This window comes from Topomyia yanbarensis, chromosome 2 (genome assembly GCF_030247195.1).
Source record: "Topomyia yanbarensis strain Yona2022 chromosome 2, ASM3024719v1, whole genome shotgun sequence".
NCBI classification, from domain to species: Eukaryota; Metazoa; Arthropoda; class Insecta; order Diptera; family Culicidae; genus Topomyia; species Topomyia yanbarensis.
This window is the reverse complement of record NC_080671.1, coordinates 125651507-125670840: the sequence shown is the minus strand read 5'-3', so window position 1 is coordinate 125670840 and position 19334 is coordinate 125651507. Positions and strand designations below refer to the sequence as shown.

General features: G+C 41.7%; 1 protein-coding gene across 1 annotated transcript in view; it reads left to right on the top strand.

The window, feature by feature from the left end:
- LOC131680917 (mothers against decapentaplegic homolog 3) overlaps positions 1 to 16304 on the top strand; it is a 53815-nt gene extending 37511 nt beyond the window's left edge. The window contains exons 5-8 of the mRNA XM_058961632.1: positions 14551 to 14725; positions 14795 to 15000; positions 15059 to 15203; positions 15257 to 16304. Coding sequence (XP_058817615.1) covers positions 14551 to 14725; positions 14795 to 15000; positions 15059 to 15203; positions 15257 to 15380 — 650 coding nt within the window. The 3' untranslated portion in view covers positions 15381 to 16304. The remainder of the gene's footprint in view (positions 1 to 14550; positions 14726 to 14794; positions 15001 to 15058; positions 15204 to 15256) is intronic.
- The last annotated feature ends 3030 nt before the right edge of the window (positions 16305 to 19334 follow it).

Below are 19334 nucleotides of genomic sequence, written 5' to 3'. Positions count from 1 at the left end.
CTCTAAGTCAATTTTGGGTCGCTGAGCACGAAAATCATATTCATTTTCTTTTTCAAAGAACCGTTTTTGTGATTTTTTTAAAAAAGGTGTATTTAAGCACTTTTTGCAGTTTTTAGTCAATATCTCAGGAAAAAATCTTCCGATTAACACAAACGACTCACCATTCGAAAGTTATTGATGTGCCCATTCCAAAAATGTAAAACATGCTAGTAATAAAATATCAATAATTTAGGGTTAAGAGCAACCAAAGTCAAAAAAGTAGTGTTTGGTAAAATTACAAATTTTTAGTTGATTTTTCATAAAAAAAAAAATCAGCGAAAAAAATCTTTTAAAATCTTATGTGACAGGCAAAGTTCTCACGTGAATTTTATGCCTAAGATCACGAAAATCCGACAAAAACTGGCGATGTTATTAGGTACCGAGTGAAAATTGCTCTGTTTTTCACATATCTCTTTTGGTCTTAAATAAGATTAGACTAGTTTACAAGAAAAAGGAAGTTACGAGAAATGATACTTTATTTCTCTTTCAAAGCAGTTCGAGCTTAAAAAAAAATTCTTTTGCTTCCGCTTTTTTGTTTTTGGTCTATTTTTTATTACAGTAAAATAATTTTTCATATTTTCAGAATATAATGTGAAAGATTTTAACAATTTTAAGGTAATCGCGATAAGCTAAGAAGAAAGGTGTTTCCTCAGTTAATTTTGGATCGCTGAATACGAAAACCAAGTCCATTTTTTTTTTTCAAAGAAGCATTTTCAAGATTTCTTTGAAAAAGGTGTTTTGGGCACTATTTTAGTTATTTGTCAATATCTTGTTCAAATAGGATCCGATCGAAACAGTTCGAAAGGTATTGATGTGCCCTTTCCGAACATGTATAATATGCGTAGATCAAATCTCGACAAACATATGATTACGGCTTAAAAGCCAACTGTCAAAATTCTCTTTATAGTAAACAAAAGAAAAACGTTTTCTCTTGCATTAACTGTTATGAACTGCGTTTAGCGAGTAACGGTTTGTCCGGAATTTCCTTTCAAAGAGAATTTTGACAGTTAGCTTTTAAGCCGTAATCGTATGTTTGTCGAGAAATGTACATTTATAATGATTACAATCGACCAAAGTAAAAAGTCTAATGCTCGACCTTTTTTAAAAAAATGCACATTTCTGGTAAATTTTTAATAATAAATCAAGGACAGAAGGAAATTCTTTTAGAATCTAATTAGATAAATAATCTTTTTGCATAAATTTTAATCCAACGGTCACAAAAGTCGGATGAAAAAAGGAAGATATGAAGGCATGGTGGTTTTTTTTTTTTTATTCAAATCGTTTATTTGATAAGGCACGTTGCGTTAGCTTAAAGGTGCCAATTTTGTTTTGTTTTACATTTTAAATTGCTTAAAACTAGGGGATTACATATTGATTTTTTTAAAAATGAAACTAATGCGATTTTATAGCTATCTTATATATCTACACAAGGGGATAATATTGTTTTCGTAAGATTAGGGAGGTCATTTAGTTTTTGTGGCAATATGGTTTGACATTTTTATCAGTGAGATTATTGGAGCAAATAATGTTTAATTAAGGGGGACAATTTTTTACGACTAACTTAAAACTAGGAATAACTAGAGGGCATGATTGAATTTTGTAAAGATTCGTAATTATAGTTATTTTTGTGGGTAGTAGAGTTGGGCAATTTCAACGAGATTATATAATATAATAGTTAAAACTAGAAGAGACAAGAAGAGCTAAATGCTTCGTGATGATATTGGGGGGGGGGGGGGGTAGGGGTGTTACTTCTGGGTATAAGAGGCAGGGGAGGGAGGGTAGACAAAGATGGCAGGGAGAGAAAATTATTTCAGTTTCAGGCATCGTGAGATCAACGGATGGATTACAAACTCGGGTGGCCTTCATCAGGGGAATCATGTACTGGGACGCCGGGTGGTCCTCCTCAAGATGGCAGGGGTTTTTCCAGACGATTTCGTAGTACGGCTCAGATGTGGATCGGCTACATTTCGAGTTAAGCGTGTTATGTTCGTGCCGTAGGTCCCGTGTTTGTTGGCTCATTCGATACAGATGCTTTGATACAGGTGGAAGAGCGTTCTGAGAATGATAAGGAGATAACAAGGGGCAGTTAGACTTGTATATTGATGGTTTTCACAAAGGTGTATATAAGGGACATATAGAGAACATCGCGGCTTGCCAGCACATCTCGAACCGGGACGTTGGTTGGTCTTCCTCGGGCCCGCAGGGTATCCATTAGCCGAGACCTAGCGGAACTGTACTCGGTGCACGCCCAGACAATGTGCTCGATGTCGTGATAGCCGTCGCCACAAGCGCAGATACCACTATCCACGAGCCCAATACGCTGGAGATGTGCATCCAGCGTGTAATGGTTTGCCATGAGTCGGGACATCACACGAATGAAGTCACGACCCACATCCATCCCCTTGAACCAAGGTTTCGTCGATACCTTAGGGATTATCGAATGTAGCCACCTTCCCAGCTCTCCACTGCTCCACGAAGTTTGCCAACTTTCGAGGGTTCTCTGATGAGTAATACTGAAAAATTCGCTGAAGCAAATTGGTCTTTCGTAAACGTCTCCTTCTAAGGCACCCACCTTAGCTAAGGAGTCTGCCTTCTCATTGCCCGGAATGGAGCAATGAGAAGGGACCCATACCAAGGTAATCTGGAAAGAGTTGTCAGATAAAGCACTCAGTAGCTCCCGTATTTTCCCCAAAAAATACGAGGAGTGCTTGCCTTGTTTCATCGAGCGAATAGCGTCAATGGAACTGAGGCTATCCGAAACGATGAAGTAATGGTCTGCGGGTAATGTTTCTATGACTCCAAGGGTATACTGAATGGCAGCTAGTTCTGCGGCGTAAACTGAAGCAGGGTCACTGAGTTTGTAGGAGGCGGTGAACTTTTGATTGAAAATACCGAAGCCAGTGGATCCTTCGAGGTTTGATCCGTCAGTATAAAACATCTTAGAACAGTCGACTTCTCGGAATTTATTATAAAAACCACTTGTGGGCGTATGTGGTCCGGAATTCCACTAATCTCGTCTTTCATGGATGTGTCGAAGAAAACAGTAGATTCAGAAGTATTTATGAAATGCACACGGTTGGGATTGTAAGAAGAAGGATTAATATTTTGCGCCATGTAGTCAAAGTACAGGGACATGAAACGGGTCTGAGAATTGAGCTCAACAAGCCTTTCGAAATTTTCAATCACGACCGGGTTCAAGATATCGCATCGAATGAGCAATCGATATGAGAGTTCCCAAAATCGATTTTTCAACGGGAGAACGCCCGACAGCACTTCGAGACTCATCGTATGGGTCGACTGCATGCACCCTAAGGCGATACGCAAACAACGATACTGAATTCTTTCGAGTTTGATGAAATGTATTTTCGCGGCGGAGCGAAAGCAGAAGCATCCGTATTCCATTACCGACAGTATCGTTGTTTGATACAACCTAATTAGGTCTCCTGGGTGGGCACCCCACCATGTTCCGGTTATTGTACGAAGAAAGTTGATCCTTTGTTGGCATTTCTGTTTCAGATACCGAATATGGCATCCCCAAGTACCTTTCGAGTCGAACCAGACCCCTAGATATTTTACTGTGAAGACCTGAGCGATAGTTTGACCCATTAATAGAAGCTGTAGTTGTGCTGGTTCACGCTTCCTTGAAAATACAACTAGCTCAGTTTTCTCCGTGGAGAATTCGATACCCAGCTTAATAGCCCAAGCAGACAAATTGTCCAGGGTATTCTGTAATGGTCCTTGTAGATCGACAGCTTTGGGTCCCGTAACAGACACCACGCCATCGTCTGCAAGTTGCCTTAACGTGCAGGAATTGTCAAGACATTCATCAATGTCGTTGACATAGAAATTGTATAAAAGGGGGCTTAGACATGAGCCCTGGGGAAGGCCCATGTAGCTAAATCGTGATGTCGATAAGTCACCATGCGAAAAATGCATGTGCTTTTCCGACAACAAGTTTAGTAAAAAGTTGTTTAAAGTCGCTGAAAGACCATGCTGGTGCAGCTTCTCTGAAAGAATGTTGATCGAAACTGAATCAAAAGCCCCCTTAATATCTAGGAACACTGATGCCATCTGCTCTTTGCTAGCATAGGCCATTTGAATTTCAGTTGAGAGCAACGCAAGACAATCGTTCGTCCCTTTGCCTTTGCGAAAGCCAAATTGTGTATCTGACAGTAAGCCATTTGCTTCGACCCAATTGTCGAGGCGGGATAGGATCATTTTCTCGAACAACTTCCGGATACAGGATAGCATTGCGATCGGACGGTACGAATTGTGGTCGGAGGCTGGTTTTCCTGGTTTTTGGATGGCGATGACCTTCACTTGTCTCCAATCGAGTGGGACAATGTTAGTCTCGAGAAACTTATTAAATAAGTTCAACAAGCGTCTCTTGGCAGAGTCAGGCAGATTCTTCAACAAGTTGAATTTGATTCTGTCTGGCCCCGGAGCTTTATTGTTACACGACAAGAGAGCAAGTGAGAACTCCACCATCGAAAAAGGTGTTTCGTTCGCGCTATCGTGAGGAGACGCGGCGCGGTAAATCTTCTGTGCCGGGGCGGAATCCGGACAAACCTTCTTGGCGAAATCGAATATCCAACGGTTTGAATATTCCACGCTCTCATTAGTACTGTTTCGATTTCGCATACGTCGGGCTGTTCCCCAAAGAGTGCTCATCGATGTTTCTCTCGTTAATCCGTCGACGAACCGGCGCCAATAATCGCGTTTTTTGGCTTTCATCAAACTCTTCATTCGCTTGTCTAACGTCGCGTACTGTCGAAAACTGGCGGGTAACCCGTCGTTCCGGAAGGTCTTAAACGCGGCGGCCTTCTTTGCGTACACGTCTGAGCACTCTTTATCCCACCAGGGCTTGGGAAAACGTTTTTGTATGTTCGCGCCGGGTACTGGCCTAGTCTGAGCTTGATTCGCGCTGTCGAGAATCAAGCCAGCCAAAAAGCTGTACTCTTCCTCCGGAGGAAGTTCTTGGGTAGATTCGATGTTGTCGGATATCGCGGCAGCATAGCTCTTCCAATCGATATTTCGTGTGAGGTCATACGAAATATTGATTGATTTCAATGGCCTTGAACCGTTATTGATTGAGACTACAATCGGCAGATGGTCGCTGCCGTGGGGATCAGGAATTACCTTCCACGTGCAATTTAACCGCAGCGATGTTGAGCAAAGGGACAAGTCTAAGGCGCTCGGGCGCGCTGGAGGAGCAGGAATCCGTGTCATTTCACCCGTGTTTAAAATTGTCAAATTGAAGTTATCGCAAAGATCCTGAATTAAGGAAGACCGGTTATCATCATAGAGGCAACCCCATGCTGTACCGTGAGAGTTAAAGTCTCCTAAAACTAGTCGCGGTGCTGGCAGGGATTCTAAGATGTCTTGTAGCCGTCGGTGCCCAACCGCGGTGTTGGGGGGAATATATATGGAAGCTATGCAAAGGCTTTTACCTTTGGTTGTTACTTGACAAGCGACAACTTCAATACCTGTTATCGAGGGAAGGTTAATTCTGTAGAAGGAATAGCACTTTTTGATCCCCAAAAGCACTCCTCCATAGGGGGTGTCTCGATCCAGGCGAATAATATTAAAGTCGTGGAAGTTGAGTTCTATGTCGGAAGTTAACCAAGTTTCACATAATGCAAATGCATCGCAACTCAAATTATTTATTAAAATTTTGAAGGAATCGATTTTCGGGATGATACTTCTGCAATTCCACTGTAGAACAGTGATCAAATCCGTGACCTCGTTCGATGAGTTAGCCATCGAAGGATACAATCGCTGAGAGGAGGGGCCATTTAGCAGTCAACTGCTTCAAAAATGTTCTCACTGTAGGGAGAAAAGCTAACATAAGACTTTTAATAGGATCAGTAATATTGAAAGTTTTTATTATCCAGTCCACTATGTCCGAGAGTTTTATAATTCCAGTGCTGTGATTACTCTCGAACTGAAACAAAGGAACACTTGGGATTTTTGATGTTCCTGGAAGTGCTGGGAACTCCTTCTCTGAGCTTAATCCTCCGAGACCAGGAGCTAATTGCTTCGGTTTGGTTGCAACACTTCCAATAGATGTGACTTTCGGAGCCCCCTCAAGGGACACCTTCTGGCCTTTACAAGGAACTTTACGAGAGGAAGTGTTCCTCCTCTTCCTATAAATTCTAGGCACCCTAGTAGATGTTCCCTCTTGTGGGTTACCAGCCTCGCCCTCGTCAGGAGGCAAGTGAGTATAGATGTTTGCTGAGGATGGTGGCGTAGCATTCTTTAACATTTCTGCGAAAGAATGTTTGGATCGTCCCGCAAGGGAACGTTTCAGTTTATCCCCGCGTAGTTTGTACGCGGGACATGCCGAGATATCATGCAGACTCTCCGCACAGTAAGGACACTTTTCGGCTTGCTTACTGCACGAATCATCTAGATGATTCTCCCCGCATTTTCCACAGCGGGCCTTGTTGCTACAATGGGTGGCTGTGTGACCCAGCTGTTTACACTTTGTGCAATTCATGACCCGCGGCACAAACAGACGCACAGGCAGACGAACCTTGTGCAAGAGCACGAAATTTGGCAAAGCGGTACCAGCGAAGGTCACCCGATAAGAGTTTGATTGGGGGTACGTTTTTGAACCATCCCCCGCAACTACTACTGAGTGCAAACGTTTGCACTCAAGTATTTTAACTGGCTGAAGTAAGCGGTCTCTGAATCGGCCAACCCCGTACTTCAGCAGATCCTCGCACGTCAAACTCTCATCGGTTACGACGCCTTCGGATTGTACTCTTACAGCCGGAATATACACGTTATAATCCCGCGTAAAGTGCTCACAGCAAGCAATATCGTTTGCCTGCTTTGAGTTGGCTAGCAACACCCTTATCTTGTCCGAGCGGACCTTTGAAATTTCGGTCACAGCCGAGAACCGTTCCGTCAGGTCTCTAGAAATCTGAAGAAGATTCAGTGATTTAGTCTTGGGCCGAAAGAAGACCACAAATGGACCAGTTGAGAGTTCTGGATAGCATTTGGGCCGGGGGGGAGCCTTAGAAGTTGAACCCGATTCAACTTCCATTTGACCATCCGGAGAGGGAACCATAGAAAACGTCAACGCACGGGGTCAGCGCCCGCGCAGACGGAAGAAAGCAATAAATGTGTTACAAAAGACAAAAACCACTTAGCTTTAAACTGGTGTCCAACGACGAACCGATCCAGCTTATACAGCTGGCTATTGTTTAATCCTCACACGCGAACAAAAGACTGAGGACCGAACCGAACTGGCAAAATAACCTTGAATGCGGATTAAAACTATTCTTTATCGCCTCACACAGCACTACGGACTAGAAAAAACAACCTCTGTCTCGATGGAGAGCTCGAAAACGAATGAAGGCATGGTGGTATGAAGCACTGAGTGAAAATTGCAACTTTTTATTTTTCGCACATTCATTCTTTCAGCTGAAATAATCTTCTATACTTGATAGTTATTGTTTGTGTTTGGTACTGTCTTCTTCGAGCTTGCATCCATCCATCCTGCGGCATTTGAATGGTTTTGGATATTTCATTGTACAACTAAGTGCTCTTTTTAAAATGTGGAAATATCGTTGGAAAAGTTTTGTTTTGTCTATGGTGAGTACATATTTTACGAATTAAAGGAATTTTAGCCTTCTGCTTCAACAGACTTCACAGCAGATTCTCAATGCACAGAAAATTACGTGGCTAGTGCGACGATCCCACTGAGACTCCTTCCCGATAGGGACTCGAATATTTGACGACTGGCTTATGAGACCAGTGCTACACCCAGAGATGCCAGGTACTTTTTTCAAATGTCTGCAATAATAATTTTAAAAGTCTGGGAAGAACAAAAAATGTCAGGAAAGCTAGTGTAACCAAAAGCCTTTATATTCAAAAATCTGCAAATATCTGCAACCAAACCAAAAAATCTGCAAATATCTGCAACCAAACGGAAAAATCTGCAAATATCTGCGTCATCGAAAAAATCTGCAGCTTAAATTAAAAGTCTGCGAATTTGCAGACTTGTCTGCAAATCTTGCATCTCTGGCTACACCCTCTAAACCGCCGCACCAGGGCAGGTCCGCTAAAATCATAAAATTTCTATTTCGCTCAATGTGCCATAGCATCAACATTTTTCATCCGATGTTAGGCTTAAAATTAACGTAATCATATTATTTGTTATCTTAGATTTTAAAAGGTCCGAAAAAAAAATTGTTTTTCGGTAAAAAAATCATTTAAAAATGAGTAACTTTTAAAAATGGTCAAAAATACACTTTTTTTAAACTTTGGTCGCTTGCAGCACTAAAAAATTTACATATGATCGACACATATTATATGTTTTTGGAAAGGGCATCTCGGAACATTTCAAACTGCATATTGACTAAATTAATTGGATGATTTTGACACGAAATATTGACTAAAAACTACAAAAAATGCTCAAAAACGAGGTTTTTGAGAAAATCACAAAATCGCTTCTTTGAACAAAAAAATAAATATTGTTTTCGTGTTCAGCGACCTAAAATTTGTCTAAAAACACTTTTTCTTGAAGCTTCATTTTTCTTGTAAACTAGTGATATTGATTATCATCTAACATCTGTCAGCTCGCGTACTGCGTCGGGGGGGGGGGGGAAGGGGGTACTGTGTACTGCGTTAAGGTCATTTAATTCTCTCTTGTTTATCACGTCCAGGTCATCATCGTTGAAGCGGTCTTGGTACCCGCGATCAGATGTTCTTCCCTCCTTCTTGCACTTACGGTTGATGAGTGTATAACCGTCGTCACTGCTGTTATTATCCTTGTCGATGTTTCTTACAGTTGATTTTGAGGTGCTTGTATGCTTCTTTTGCGGCTGTTATTATTGTCTGAACGGTTGTCCCAAATTTGGCCACCCTTTGTGGATCAGGTATTGGTATTGAAAACTCTGTTTTGGGTTGGTTTGCATAGATGAGTCGGCAGTCGGTTTAGATGTATTCTGCTATGCATCTTCTGCGCAAGCTTGCAAAGCGTTGTCTGTTTAATTGTAGTTCCGTGAGTTTACAATAGGAAGGAATAGGTTTTTCGAACCGCGCCCACACGCCGTTAGGAGTTCCCGGGAAGCATTTTCTCCAAGTATCATGTGTACGTGTAATAGATTCTACTTTTCCGTATTGCGACATTCATTTTACAATTGACTCAGAAGGGGTATGAGGTGATAGGTCATGTAGTCTTTCTTCTATATAGTCCTTTTTTATGCACACGGGAATCTTAATTCCAACGTTATCACTTTCAACCACTTGTTTCAAGTTGTTTTGCAAAACGAACCGCTCGGCTTGGGCTAACATGTTGAATGATACTAATACTGCATTGCCAACATGATGATACTGAAGGTAACCGACTTCCTTAAGCTTAAGCTGCCCTTTCATTTTCAGAAGGTGCTCACAAAAACTCGGTCGTATTGAACAAAATTTAAAGTCAATGACGGACGTTGAGACGAAGTAAAGCGTTTTCATTAACTAATTTGTTCTCGAGACAATGCACACTAGGTCGAGAGGCAAGGGGTGAGTCGCTTAGAACAATGTGCCATACACACTGTATCACCTACGATAAAACGATATAAGATTGCGATTCACATTAATACACGATCATTTCACTCGTTACCACAATGTGTGGCACAATGAGGCACACTTCTGACAACTCAAAAACTGTCAACAAAGTGTAGTTAAATAATCATAGCAACCATTGCTTTTGTTTTACTGAACACCATGGCACATCGTGGCACATTGCGGCACAAGCTACCACGCTGTTTATTTGTGAGCACAATTCGATTTGTGCTAAACGACTCACCCCTTGTCGAGAGGTCTGTTGTTCACTTGACTCCATTGTACGTATGGCTCCGTCAGAAGCAGAAAATCAGGTACCTGCTACGCCGCCTTGTGTTGCAAGCCAAGATCTAAAACGTCGTGTTATGGTCGCTTTCAATTGGCGGAATCGATTCCATACGACACGGCTATTTGGTGTTAGAATTCATTTTATTATACACCAATTTGTCATGATGTAAAATATTTGTCATCCATCAACATGACGGAAACATTTATTTTTCTTATATTTGTTGTCCAATATTTTAGCTCGATGACAAACATCTGAAGATCTACTCATGCCGTATCGTTTCTATCTAGTGCGGATCGAGCTTACAGCAAAACGAGCAAAACAATCAGCATTGTCAGTGGGGCCTATAATGTGTGTACCCACAAAGATGTGGGCTCATGTCAGTTCAATACAATCGGGATAGGGGTGCCATATACGACTGAAGTTCCGAATTCTATCAAAAGATGGATCACTGGCAGTTCGACCGAGTACAACGAATTTTCGTTGTCTTCGACGGCAAAATGATCGCTCCTGACACTGCTACTAGTCTCAATAAGCCTCAATTTGTGCGAAAAAGTGTCCGAATTCACCAGTTTCGAAGACTGAACTGGCGGATAGTGAATTCACGAAAATGGCAACTGGTACATCTGCGAGTGTCATCAAGAAGATGATAACTGGAATATCTGCTAATTTTTGGAAGATGTCGAGAGCGACTGCAGTCACTTATGCCGAGAAAACCACAACGGAGGGTATCATCGGGCCAGTAGTAACTTGCCACGGGCGTCCGTGGGGATGCGGACGTTCGTGTATTTGTTGTTGACTAATTGTTGATAGATATCTGCACTAGGGATCGCCTCTGCTCATGTTGAGAAAGTATGACAAATATTTGGAGCTAAAGACCCGCGAAGAACCGATACATTTTCATCGCCGACTGAGATGGCGCATAATCAGCCTCTGATGTTTTCGTGTGCGTTTGCTGAGATTACTGGCTGTGCGAAGCAATCCACTTTGTGATCGGGATGTTCTGGGAGGAAGAATGGCATTAAAATAACTATCGAAGCACAACGATCCTCAATGCCGCCTAAAAGGTTCTCTATCGGGCTCTGTTTAGCAGACTGCGTCCGTTGGTAGAATCTTTTGTTGGCGAATACCAAAACGGGTCTCAAGCAGGATAATCAATGCCTGACAAAATGTTTACGCTGCGATAAATTCTGGACAAACTCTGGGAAAATAACTTGCGGAGATACCATCTGTTTGTGAATTTTAAGGCGGTGTATGATTTAGTGATATGAAACGAACTGTAGTAGATAATGCTTGAACACGGCTTCCTAGCACAACTAATTAGGTTTATTAGTGTGACGCTGGATAAGTCAACGTCAAGCGTCAAAATAAGCGGAGAGACATCGGACTCGTTTGTAATGCTAGATGGATTGAATCAGGATGATGCACTTTAATCTCTTGTTCAACATAGCGCTCGAGGGTGTGATACGATTTTCCAATCTACGAAACAACGGGACTATCGTCACGAGATCTCACATGCTTCTTGGCATGGCGGACGATATCAACATTATTGGCGTTGACCGCAGAGCTGTGGAAGAGGTTTTAATGGATTTTAAAGGGGAGACTAGGAGAGTCAGGCTGACTGTAAACTCTGATAAAGTAAATAACATGGTAGCTAGTAAACATCGAAACGGTCTGAACGGTGTAGATTCCGAGGTGGAAATCGATAACATACGGAGGGAGGCTGTCGACGAATTTATATATCTTCGAACTCTGGAAGGCATGTGATAAATATGTTAGCCGCGAGCATGTTGGAAGGCGAAGTAAAAAGCATGTTGCGCACAGAAAATGGAGACACAGATCCCGGGGGCACTCTATTAGAGTCGTTGTGTGTGTCCTGCTTGTAACCACCAATGCGGACTTTGAAACTATGCTTGCTGAGCTAGTTTAGGAGAAACTAGTCAAATTTTCTGGTAACTCATTTACCTCAATAACTGGCGAAGCACTTGCACCCACTGAACTATATTGTAGGCCTTGGCAACATTTAGTACCGCGGCATACTGGTTCTAAATAAGTTCATAGCGAACCGAGGCGTTGTTGAGTTTCACATTGGTGATCCAACACACTTCCCATCCAAGAAGGACACCATTTCAATGTGGCCCCTCATGCCAATATCATGTGTAGGGATGGTTTAGCTGGGAACCAGAGAAAGGAGTACTTAAGTTATATTCCGAGTCCCAGGAAAATTATTTAGGTGAGATTCCAAGTTCCTCTTCCGATTGACAAAGGGTAGTTGCAGTGCGGTGTAGATGTACCATGAGGAGACGTGATTTCCCATGGCTCTTTGGGAATTGATTTCTAGATTATCTTTCTGACCTAGTTTTTTGAGTGACGAAAGTCGGCTAATCTCGCCTTCCGAAAGAAATGCTAATGTAGTGTCCTGTGGAGAGAGCGTAAATCTTTAAGGTATACTTTGATTGCTGACTCGACCTCAGGATCTTATTGGTTTTATTGCAGTATACTTCAGTTCGGGCTACCTGTCGCCAGAAATCCAAATTCGCAATTGGTCACTGTTTCCTTAAGTACTGATCGAGGTTCAACTACAGGGCTGGACAAGAGTGCTGGAAGGGATGGACACATTTTAAGCAGTCGTGTTGCGAAGTTCGCTCGGATGGGAGTGGTGGAGTCGTTACTGAGAATCACAGTGTTGTGACTTTGTCTCTACGATTCATCTCTGATGTTCGTTTATGTACCGGTGTTCTTCCCAAGTACTTGAAATATGCACTGCAGTTTGTCGAACGGCTTTTTTTTAATTTTATTTGATACGAATCAAGGCGTTAGCTTCACGGCGCCAATGTCCAAAATAAAAATCAAAAATGATTAATAACGGGAATCTGCCCGTCTCGTACGCGCGACTTACCATCGCGCGCGGAGAACTTTTTTCGAGTCGGGGAAATATTTGCATCCACGCAAACTGTATCTTGACGGTAATTCATATCTCTTTCCGTATCATCATCTGTTATCCTTGCTGTTTGCGATCAGGTGTTCTTCCTAACTCTTTCCTTTTTGGGTCACGAGCGTGAACCCTCCGTTATTGATATTAGCTTTTTCACTGATGATATTAGCTGTTAAGTTTGTAGTACTTGTCCCGGCTTTTGCAGTTGTCATTATTGCTTAAACAGCAGTCACAAATTTGACGACTGTTTGTGGTTCAGGTAATGGTATTGGAGACTGGGTGTTGGCATTTATGGAGCTTTTCTTAGTGGTTTCCGGGCAGGGTTGCCCATTACGTGCCATTTGTTCACAAAACTGGAACGTATTAGTTTGTCCTTGATGTATAATGAGCTCGTTGTGTAATGGTACTACTCCCTTCTGTTTTGTACTGCAGGGTAAGGTAGAAGGGAATCGAGTGGTCTACCCGCATTCTCACTACAAAACCACCATTTGAAATACATGGAAAGTAGTTCCTCCGTGTATCCTGCGTATAATGTATTCCACTTTTCCGAAATAAAATATGAATCTTTTAAATGTCACTTTGTAAGTAAGTGGTGCCAGATCATGTAATTTGACTTCGATGATTCCATTATCGATATATACATGGATCTTGATTCTAGTATTGTCACAAACAAGCACGTGTTTAAGTTGTTCTGAGAAATTATTATTTTCGCAGAAGCTGCATTTTACCTTCCGTAGATGTTTCACATCACGAATGCTTGGTCTTATGCATAAAGATCGGAAGTCAATGGCCACTGTGTTAGGCCGAATAATCACGTTTTGTTGATGAGACTCAGTCATCTCGATAGATCACCACACAAGAATAAAAGTAACGGTCTCGTTTGTTCTTCAGACAATGCACACAAGATAACAACAACTGTTTGGGCTGGCTTAGGTAGCTGTAGCCGATGTCTCTGGTGGTTGAGAATAGATTGATGTCGAATGGCTTGTCAAGTTTACTCCTGATGTTTCTAGTAGATATATTTAAGGTTGAACAACGAAAGGGCAAAAATCGAAAACGAAAAAAAGCAGTTTTTTCCACACCGTGTGTTAGATCTTCATTAAAATCAATCAGCATTACTGTAACAACATTCTACATAAGCTGATTGATTTTTATGAATATCTAACACACGTTGTGGAAAAAAACTTCTTTTTTCGTTTTCGATTTTTGCCCATTCTCTTTCAACCTTAAACACAACAGTACGTAATGATTCTCCCAACCGCAATATCGGTGGGGTCAATGGAATTCAACCCTAATGCCGAGTTCCATGGTTGGGTACATGTTTGATCCGCTGGATGGTGCTCATGTGAATTCGTTGATAAAACAAGACGAGAAGTTCCTTATGCCAGTTTCCTGTAATGCGGGCCATATCGAGTGGGTACGGATTTATAGGATAAATTAAGCTGTTGGAACTCGTTGATGAGTATGTGAGATGACCAGTTACGAAACTTGTTGAGAGGTTAGTAGGGTACTGCTGAATTTTTGTAACGAGTGGTAAGGTTCATACCTTGTATACTGGTTGATCCTGACGAGTTTCATGGAGACAATTACTTGCTTTGTGCATCCGTGTTGATGAGAGGTGAGTGAACCGGTTAGTTACGGTTCGTTTTCCCCCAAAATATGTTTTGATACATTGTTGCTCGGTTACCATGTTACACAATTTCTTTAATCAACTTCATTTTTCCAGCGGACATGTCCCGCCTGTCCCCTGCCATGGACGCACAACCGGTGATGTATCACGAGCCTGCGTTCTGGTGTTCGATTAGCTATTACGAGCTAAATCTACGCGTCGGCGAAACCTTCCACGCCTCCCAGCCCTCGATCACGGTAGACGGCTTTACGGATCCATCCAACTCAGAGAGGTGAGTGCTGTCCCTTTTTTATTGTTCGATTCTCGATTGATTTTTTTTATTTTTTTACTTTGCCCCTAGATTTTGTTTGGGACTACTGTCGAACGTAAACCGCAACGAGGTAGTCGAACAGACGCGTCGCCATATTGGCAAAGGTGTTCGATTGTACTACATCGGAGGTGAGGTGTTCGCTGAATGTCTCAGTGATTCTAGCATCTTTGTACAAAGTCCTAATTGTAATCAGCGGTATGGCTGGCATCCGGCTACCGTGTGTAAGATACCACCTGGTGAGTGATAACAGGGAGCAGTGAATACCTAATGCTAACGGCCATTTTACCATTCTAGGATGTAATCTAAAGATTTTCAACAATCAGGAATTCGCAGCTTTATTGTCACAGTCCGTTTCGCAGGGGTTCGAGGCGGTCTACCAACTCACACGAATGTGCACAATTAGAATGTCCTTCGTCAAGGGATGGGGCGCAGAGTATAGGTAAGTGTATGTGTATGTGCACATAAGCTAGATTCCTAATAAAAATTTTGCAGACGACAAACTGTTACCTCAACACCGTGCTGGATTGAATTGCATTTAAACGGTCCACTACAGTGGCTGGACCGCGTTCTAACCCAGATGGGTTCACCACGATTGCCATGTAGTTCTATGTCATAAAACAATGTAACCTGCAAGAAGCGAAATGAAATTGTGACACGCTGAAAACAAATATCAGACAAACTACAAATTCGTACTATTAAGGAATGTCAAGAAATACGAGAGATATTGTAAGTGAAACGACCGATACCAGTTTTGGTTAGTTTAGTTTTAAGTTTGGAACATTTTTTTCTGTTTGATAAATACTGCTGTTTCAATAGCGCTAAAACATCCCAAGCTTCCTTCATAAGAGTAGCGAAAACAGTTGAGATCAGGCCAAAAAGGCAGTTAATTTTTTTTTTCGAAACGTGTACAGACAACAAGAATGCGTATAATTATTAACTAACTATTAGAATATTTTTATGTTGGCAGTGTCCCCATTCAACTACTATTTTTTATAAGTATAACGTTTGTGTTTTGCTAATAAACGGGAGAGTATTCTTCCAATCGTACTGCTATGAGCATTATATTGAAGAAAATCAATCAAATGTAGTTTCATAATACCACAAAGTTTGTTATAACATATTTTTATGAAACTGTTGAAGGCAAACGGAACGTGAAATTCAAAATTTCCCAAATTTTAAGTCGTTGACACAAAGGTACAGATTCGGTGCATTGGAGATACTCGAATATAAGACAAAAATTAATAATATTGGTAAACGTATAGATTTGAGAGAGAACGGTTAATTTGGTTTTTATTTCAAAAGTAGAAGTCAACTGAATGACAATTAAAACACAGCGTACTATTTTCGGAGAAGGTTCAATGAACGTTTTGAAGTGATACGACATAGGATTAGGAGAGAGAGTAAAAGCAAAAGTAACGCATATATGACGTTTGTGATTTGTATCCTTTGTCCTTTCTTTTCGAAAGAAATGTCAAATGGTTGAAATATTAGTAAGACACAATTTAGCGATTAGTTGCTTGAAATACATAATAAAAATACACGTTCGAGTTGTTCTGCGAATGGGTGTTATCCGAAATCCATTGTGATATTATTCACCACTATTTTGTTCCTTTTTATGTTGCAACGACAAGGGACTGGAAATCATGACGTAATTTTAAATACAAGATTATTCCTAGGGCAGACGAGCCCTTATTCTTCTCATTAGTCAGGATGTCATAGTGTCGATTGTAACTCGGCTTACAGTGATTGGATTGCGCTTAAATAGGTATCAACATGCTTGCTTCGTTCTTAAAAAGCAGTAACAAAATATCTGGTTTAGAAAATTTAAAATACTCGCGTTTAAGCGAAGTGATCTTACCATTTGACCCAATGCGTTGAAGTGAATACTTTACGGTGACGTCACAAATGAACTATGCGTTCATTTTTGACAGTTCGCTTGTACTGTTTACATGGATTTAGACAAATTCTTTGCGATTTGCTTCGAGCGAAGCTAGTCGTCCAATAATTTTCAAGTCCGTGTAAACAGTACAAGCGAACTGGCAAGAAAAGTGAGGTTAACTGTGTCAGTAAAGAACTTAATAAAGAGCGTAGACACTGCCCTAACTATTGTATGTAAGCGAATTGCCAAAAATGAACACTCGAGTTAATTTGTGACGCCACCGTGCGGTTTTTTCAAAGTTATGCGGTTTTTTTATGAGGATTTTCAAAGTTATGCGGTTTTTTTAATGCGGATTTTCAAAGTTATGCGGTTTGTATGCGAATTTTCAAAGTTATGCGATTTTTTTATGCAGCTTCCTTTTAATTTCTAGGGCATCACCTGAAGCGACTTTTATCGAAAGATAGATCCTCGTGAATGCACATGCTTAAACAAAAGACTTAAAATGTTCATATTTTTATTTTAGTATATAAATTACTAGTCTTTGGGTTAAGGATATGAGAAGCATTCTTGATGCAGTGAAAATAAAAACAGAAAATAACTGAATACCTTTTTACTTTTCTCATAATAAAACTTGCATTGCAGAATTTCGACTTTTTAACCGAGGCCCGCAGAGCCGAATCTCTTATACCATTCAACTCAGTTCGGCGAGATCGGAAAAAAGTCTCTGAGCGTGTATTTTTTTACTTGGTGATAAAGCTTTTATGCCGACCCGGCACATGCTCTATGAACCCTATTCCTCTAAACTCCACCAAGAAGTCCGACATTTGCCTGATCCCCCGGATTCCATTTGACATGACTACTTCGCGGGGAGACGTGCTAATGCACTTCACTTGATTCCAGGTCTAGCTGGTCGTGCTAGATTTCGCTTGTCTCATAACCGCCATATCAGTCCTGCACGGCATTATATCCTACATGCCCTCCTCTCTACGTTGACCAGTTGGATGCCGTGGCCGATTCGGCGATTCCGGTTGGGGGGTGGCTTTCGGTTGGGGGGTTGCTTCCGGTTCACTGGTGCCCCGACGACCCTGGTGGTTTGTCGCGTTAGGTGCTACTCGGCGTAGTCCCTGACGGTGGAGCTAGCCGACCTAGGCGGAGAGTTCCCCGACGAAAGAATGTCTCACGCTACCGTTGACGGACGCGTTATTCTTCCTTAGATGCAGTCCGGCAGAATGCCGAGGTCAGTCCAGCGATTCCCGGTGGAGGATTGCGTCCGGATCTTCCGAAACCGATACTACCCGGGCAGATGCCGAGGTCGGTCTTGAGATTCTGGATAGAGGGTGACTTCTAGGTGACAGGCACCCCGACGAGCATCTGCCGGAGCTACTTCCCGATCTATTCGAACTAGTCCCCGGCGGTGGGCCTAGTCTACTCCGACGGAGAAATTTTCCGATGTTGAAATTTCTCTCGCAATCGTTATCTCGATGCTGGTCGGTTAGGTGCCGAGGGCAGTCTTGCGATTCCGGGGAGTCACGGTTCCGACAGCATAAGTCATTAAGTGACTTTACGCTTGTCTGGACGTGCCGCAGACTCAGGTGATTCGCATTTAATGCCAAAAGATCATGACTCCTGCGTTGCAGAAGAAAAAGAGTTAAGTATAGCCATGAAACTCTAAGCTTGCTCATATGACCCTACTCCACGCTTTTCTCTAAAGCTTCTTACTTCAAATCCTTGCTCTTCCTTGAGTACAATGGCTCTCAATATTGAAAAATATATCATACCTTATGTGTTTTTATGAGGATTTTCAAAATTATGGTTTTTTTATGCGGATTTTCAAAATTTTGCGGTTTTATTTTATGCGGATTTTCAAAGTTATGCGGTTTTTTATGCGGATTTTCAAAGTTATGCGGTTTTTTATGCGAATTTTCAAAGTTATTCGGTTTTTTATGCGGATTTTTTTTATGCGGTACGTATCCCCCCATAAAAAAACTTCAGTGTATCGGCATAGAGAACAGACAGAACAGATCTTCAGCATTCAACTTGTGTAAAATCTCTAACGGTTTCGAAGGTAGTTTGGATATCTAAACCAGGTGCGCTACTGTCGTCATGTTTTTTTGCAGCTGAGTTCGACAGAATTGACAGCGGTTATTCCTCTACCCAGTCAAACTAGTCCGGAACCGATTCGGACTTCCAGCATGAATTCCAGCTCAAATGTGTCAACCGATAGAGTCGGAATCGGTTGTTTTCTTTGAGCTAGATTCCATGCTGAATCCATCCAGGATTTCGAACCGGTTCCGGAAACGATTTGACGGATAGTTGGGATAGGTTGGTGTGGCGGCGCTAGTGTTTTTCGTATATTAATTCAAATGTTTACACACGTTTTTTAAATATTTTTGTTCGATCATGGATGTCTGTTCTCTGTGGTATCGGATTAACACTTCTTCGCTTTCCTTACGCGATCTACGTTCGGGCCTGGCCGGCACCGATATTGATCAATAAACACTTTAGGATTACCAGGAGTTGCACATTGAATGATGTTTCGCTACTCCCAAGCATAATTATCTACTGATTCCCTGTGCAACTTCAGCTAGTTCAAATCGATAACGAAGTAGCAGCCAGGGGTGGTCGCACATGCTCAAGCTCAAGTATCAAAACCCAAAGTTTTTTTTTCGATTGCTTAGGATAGCAAGCGAC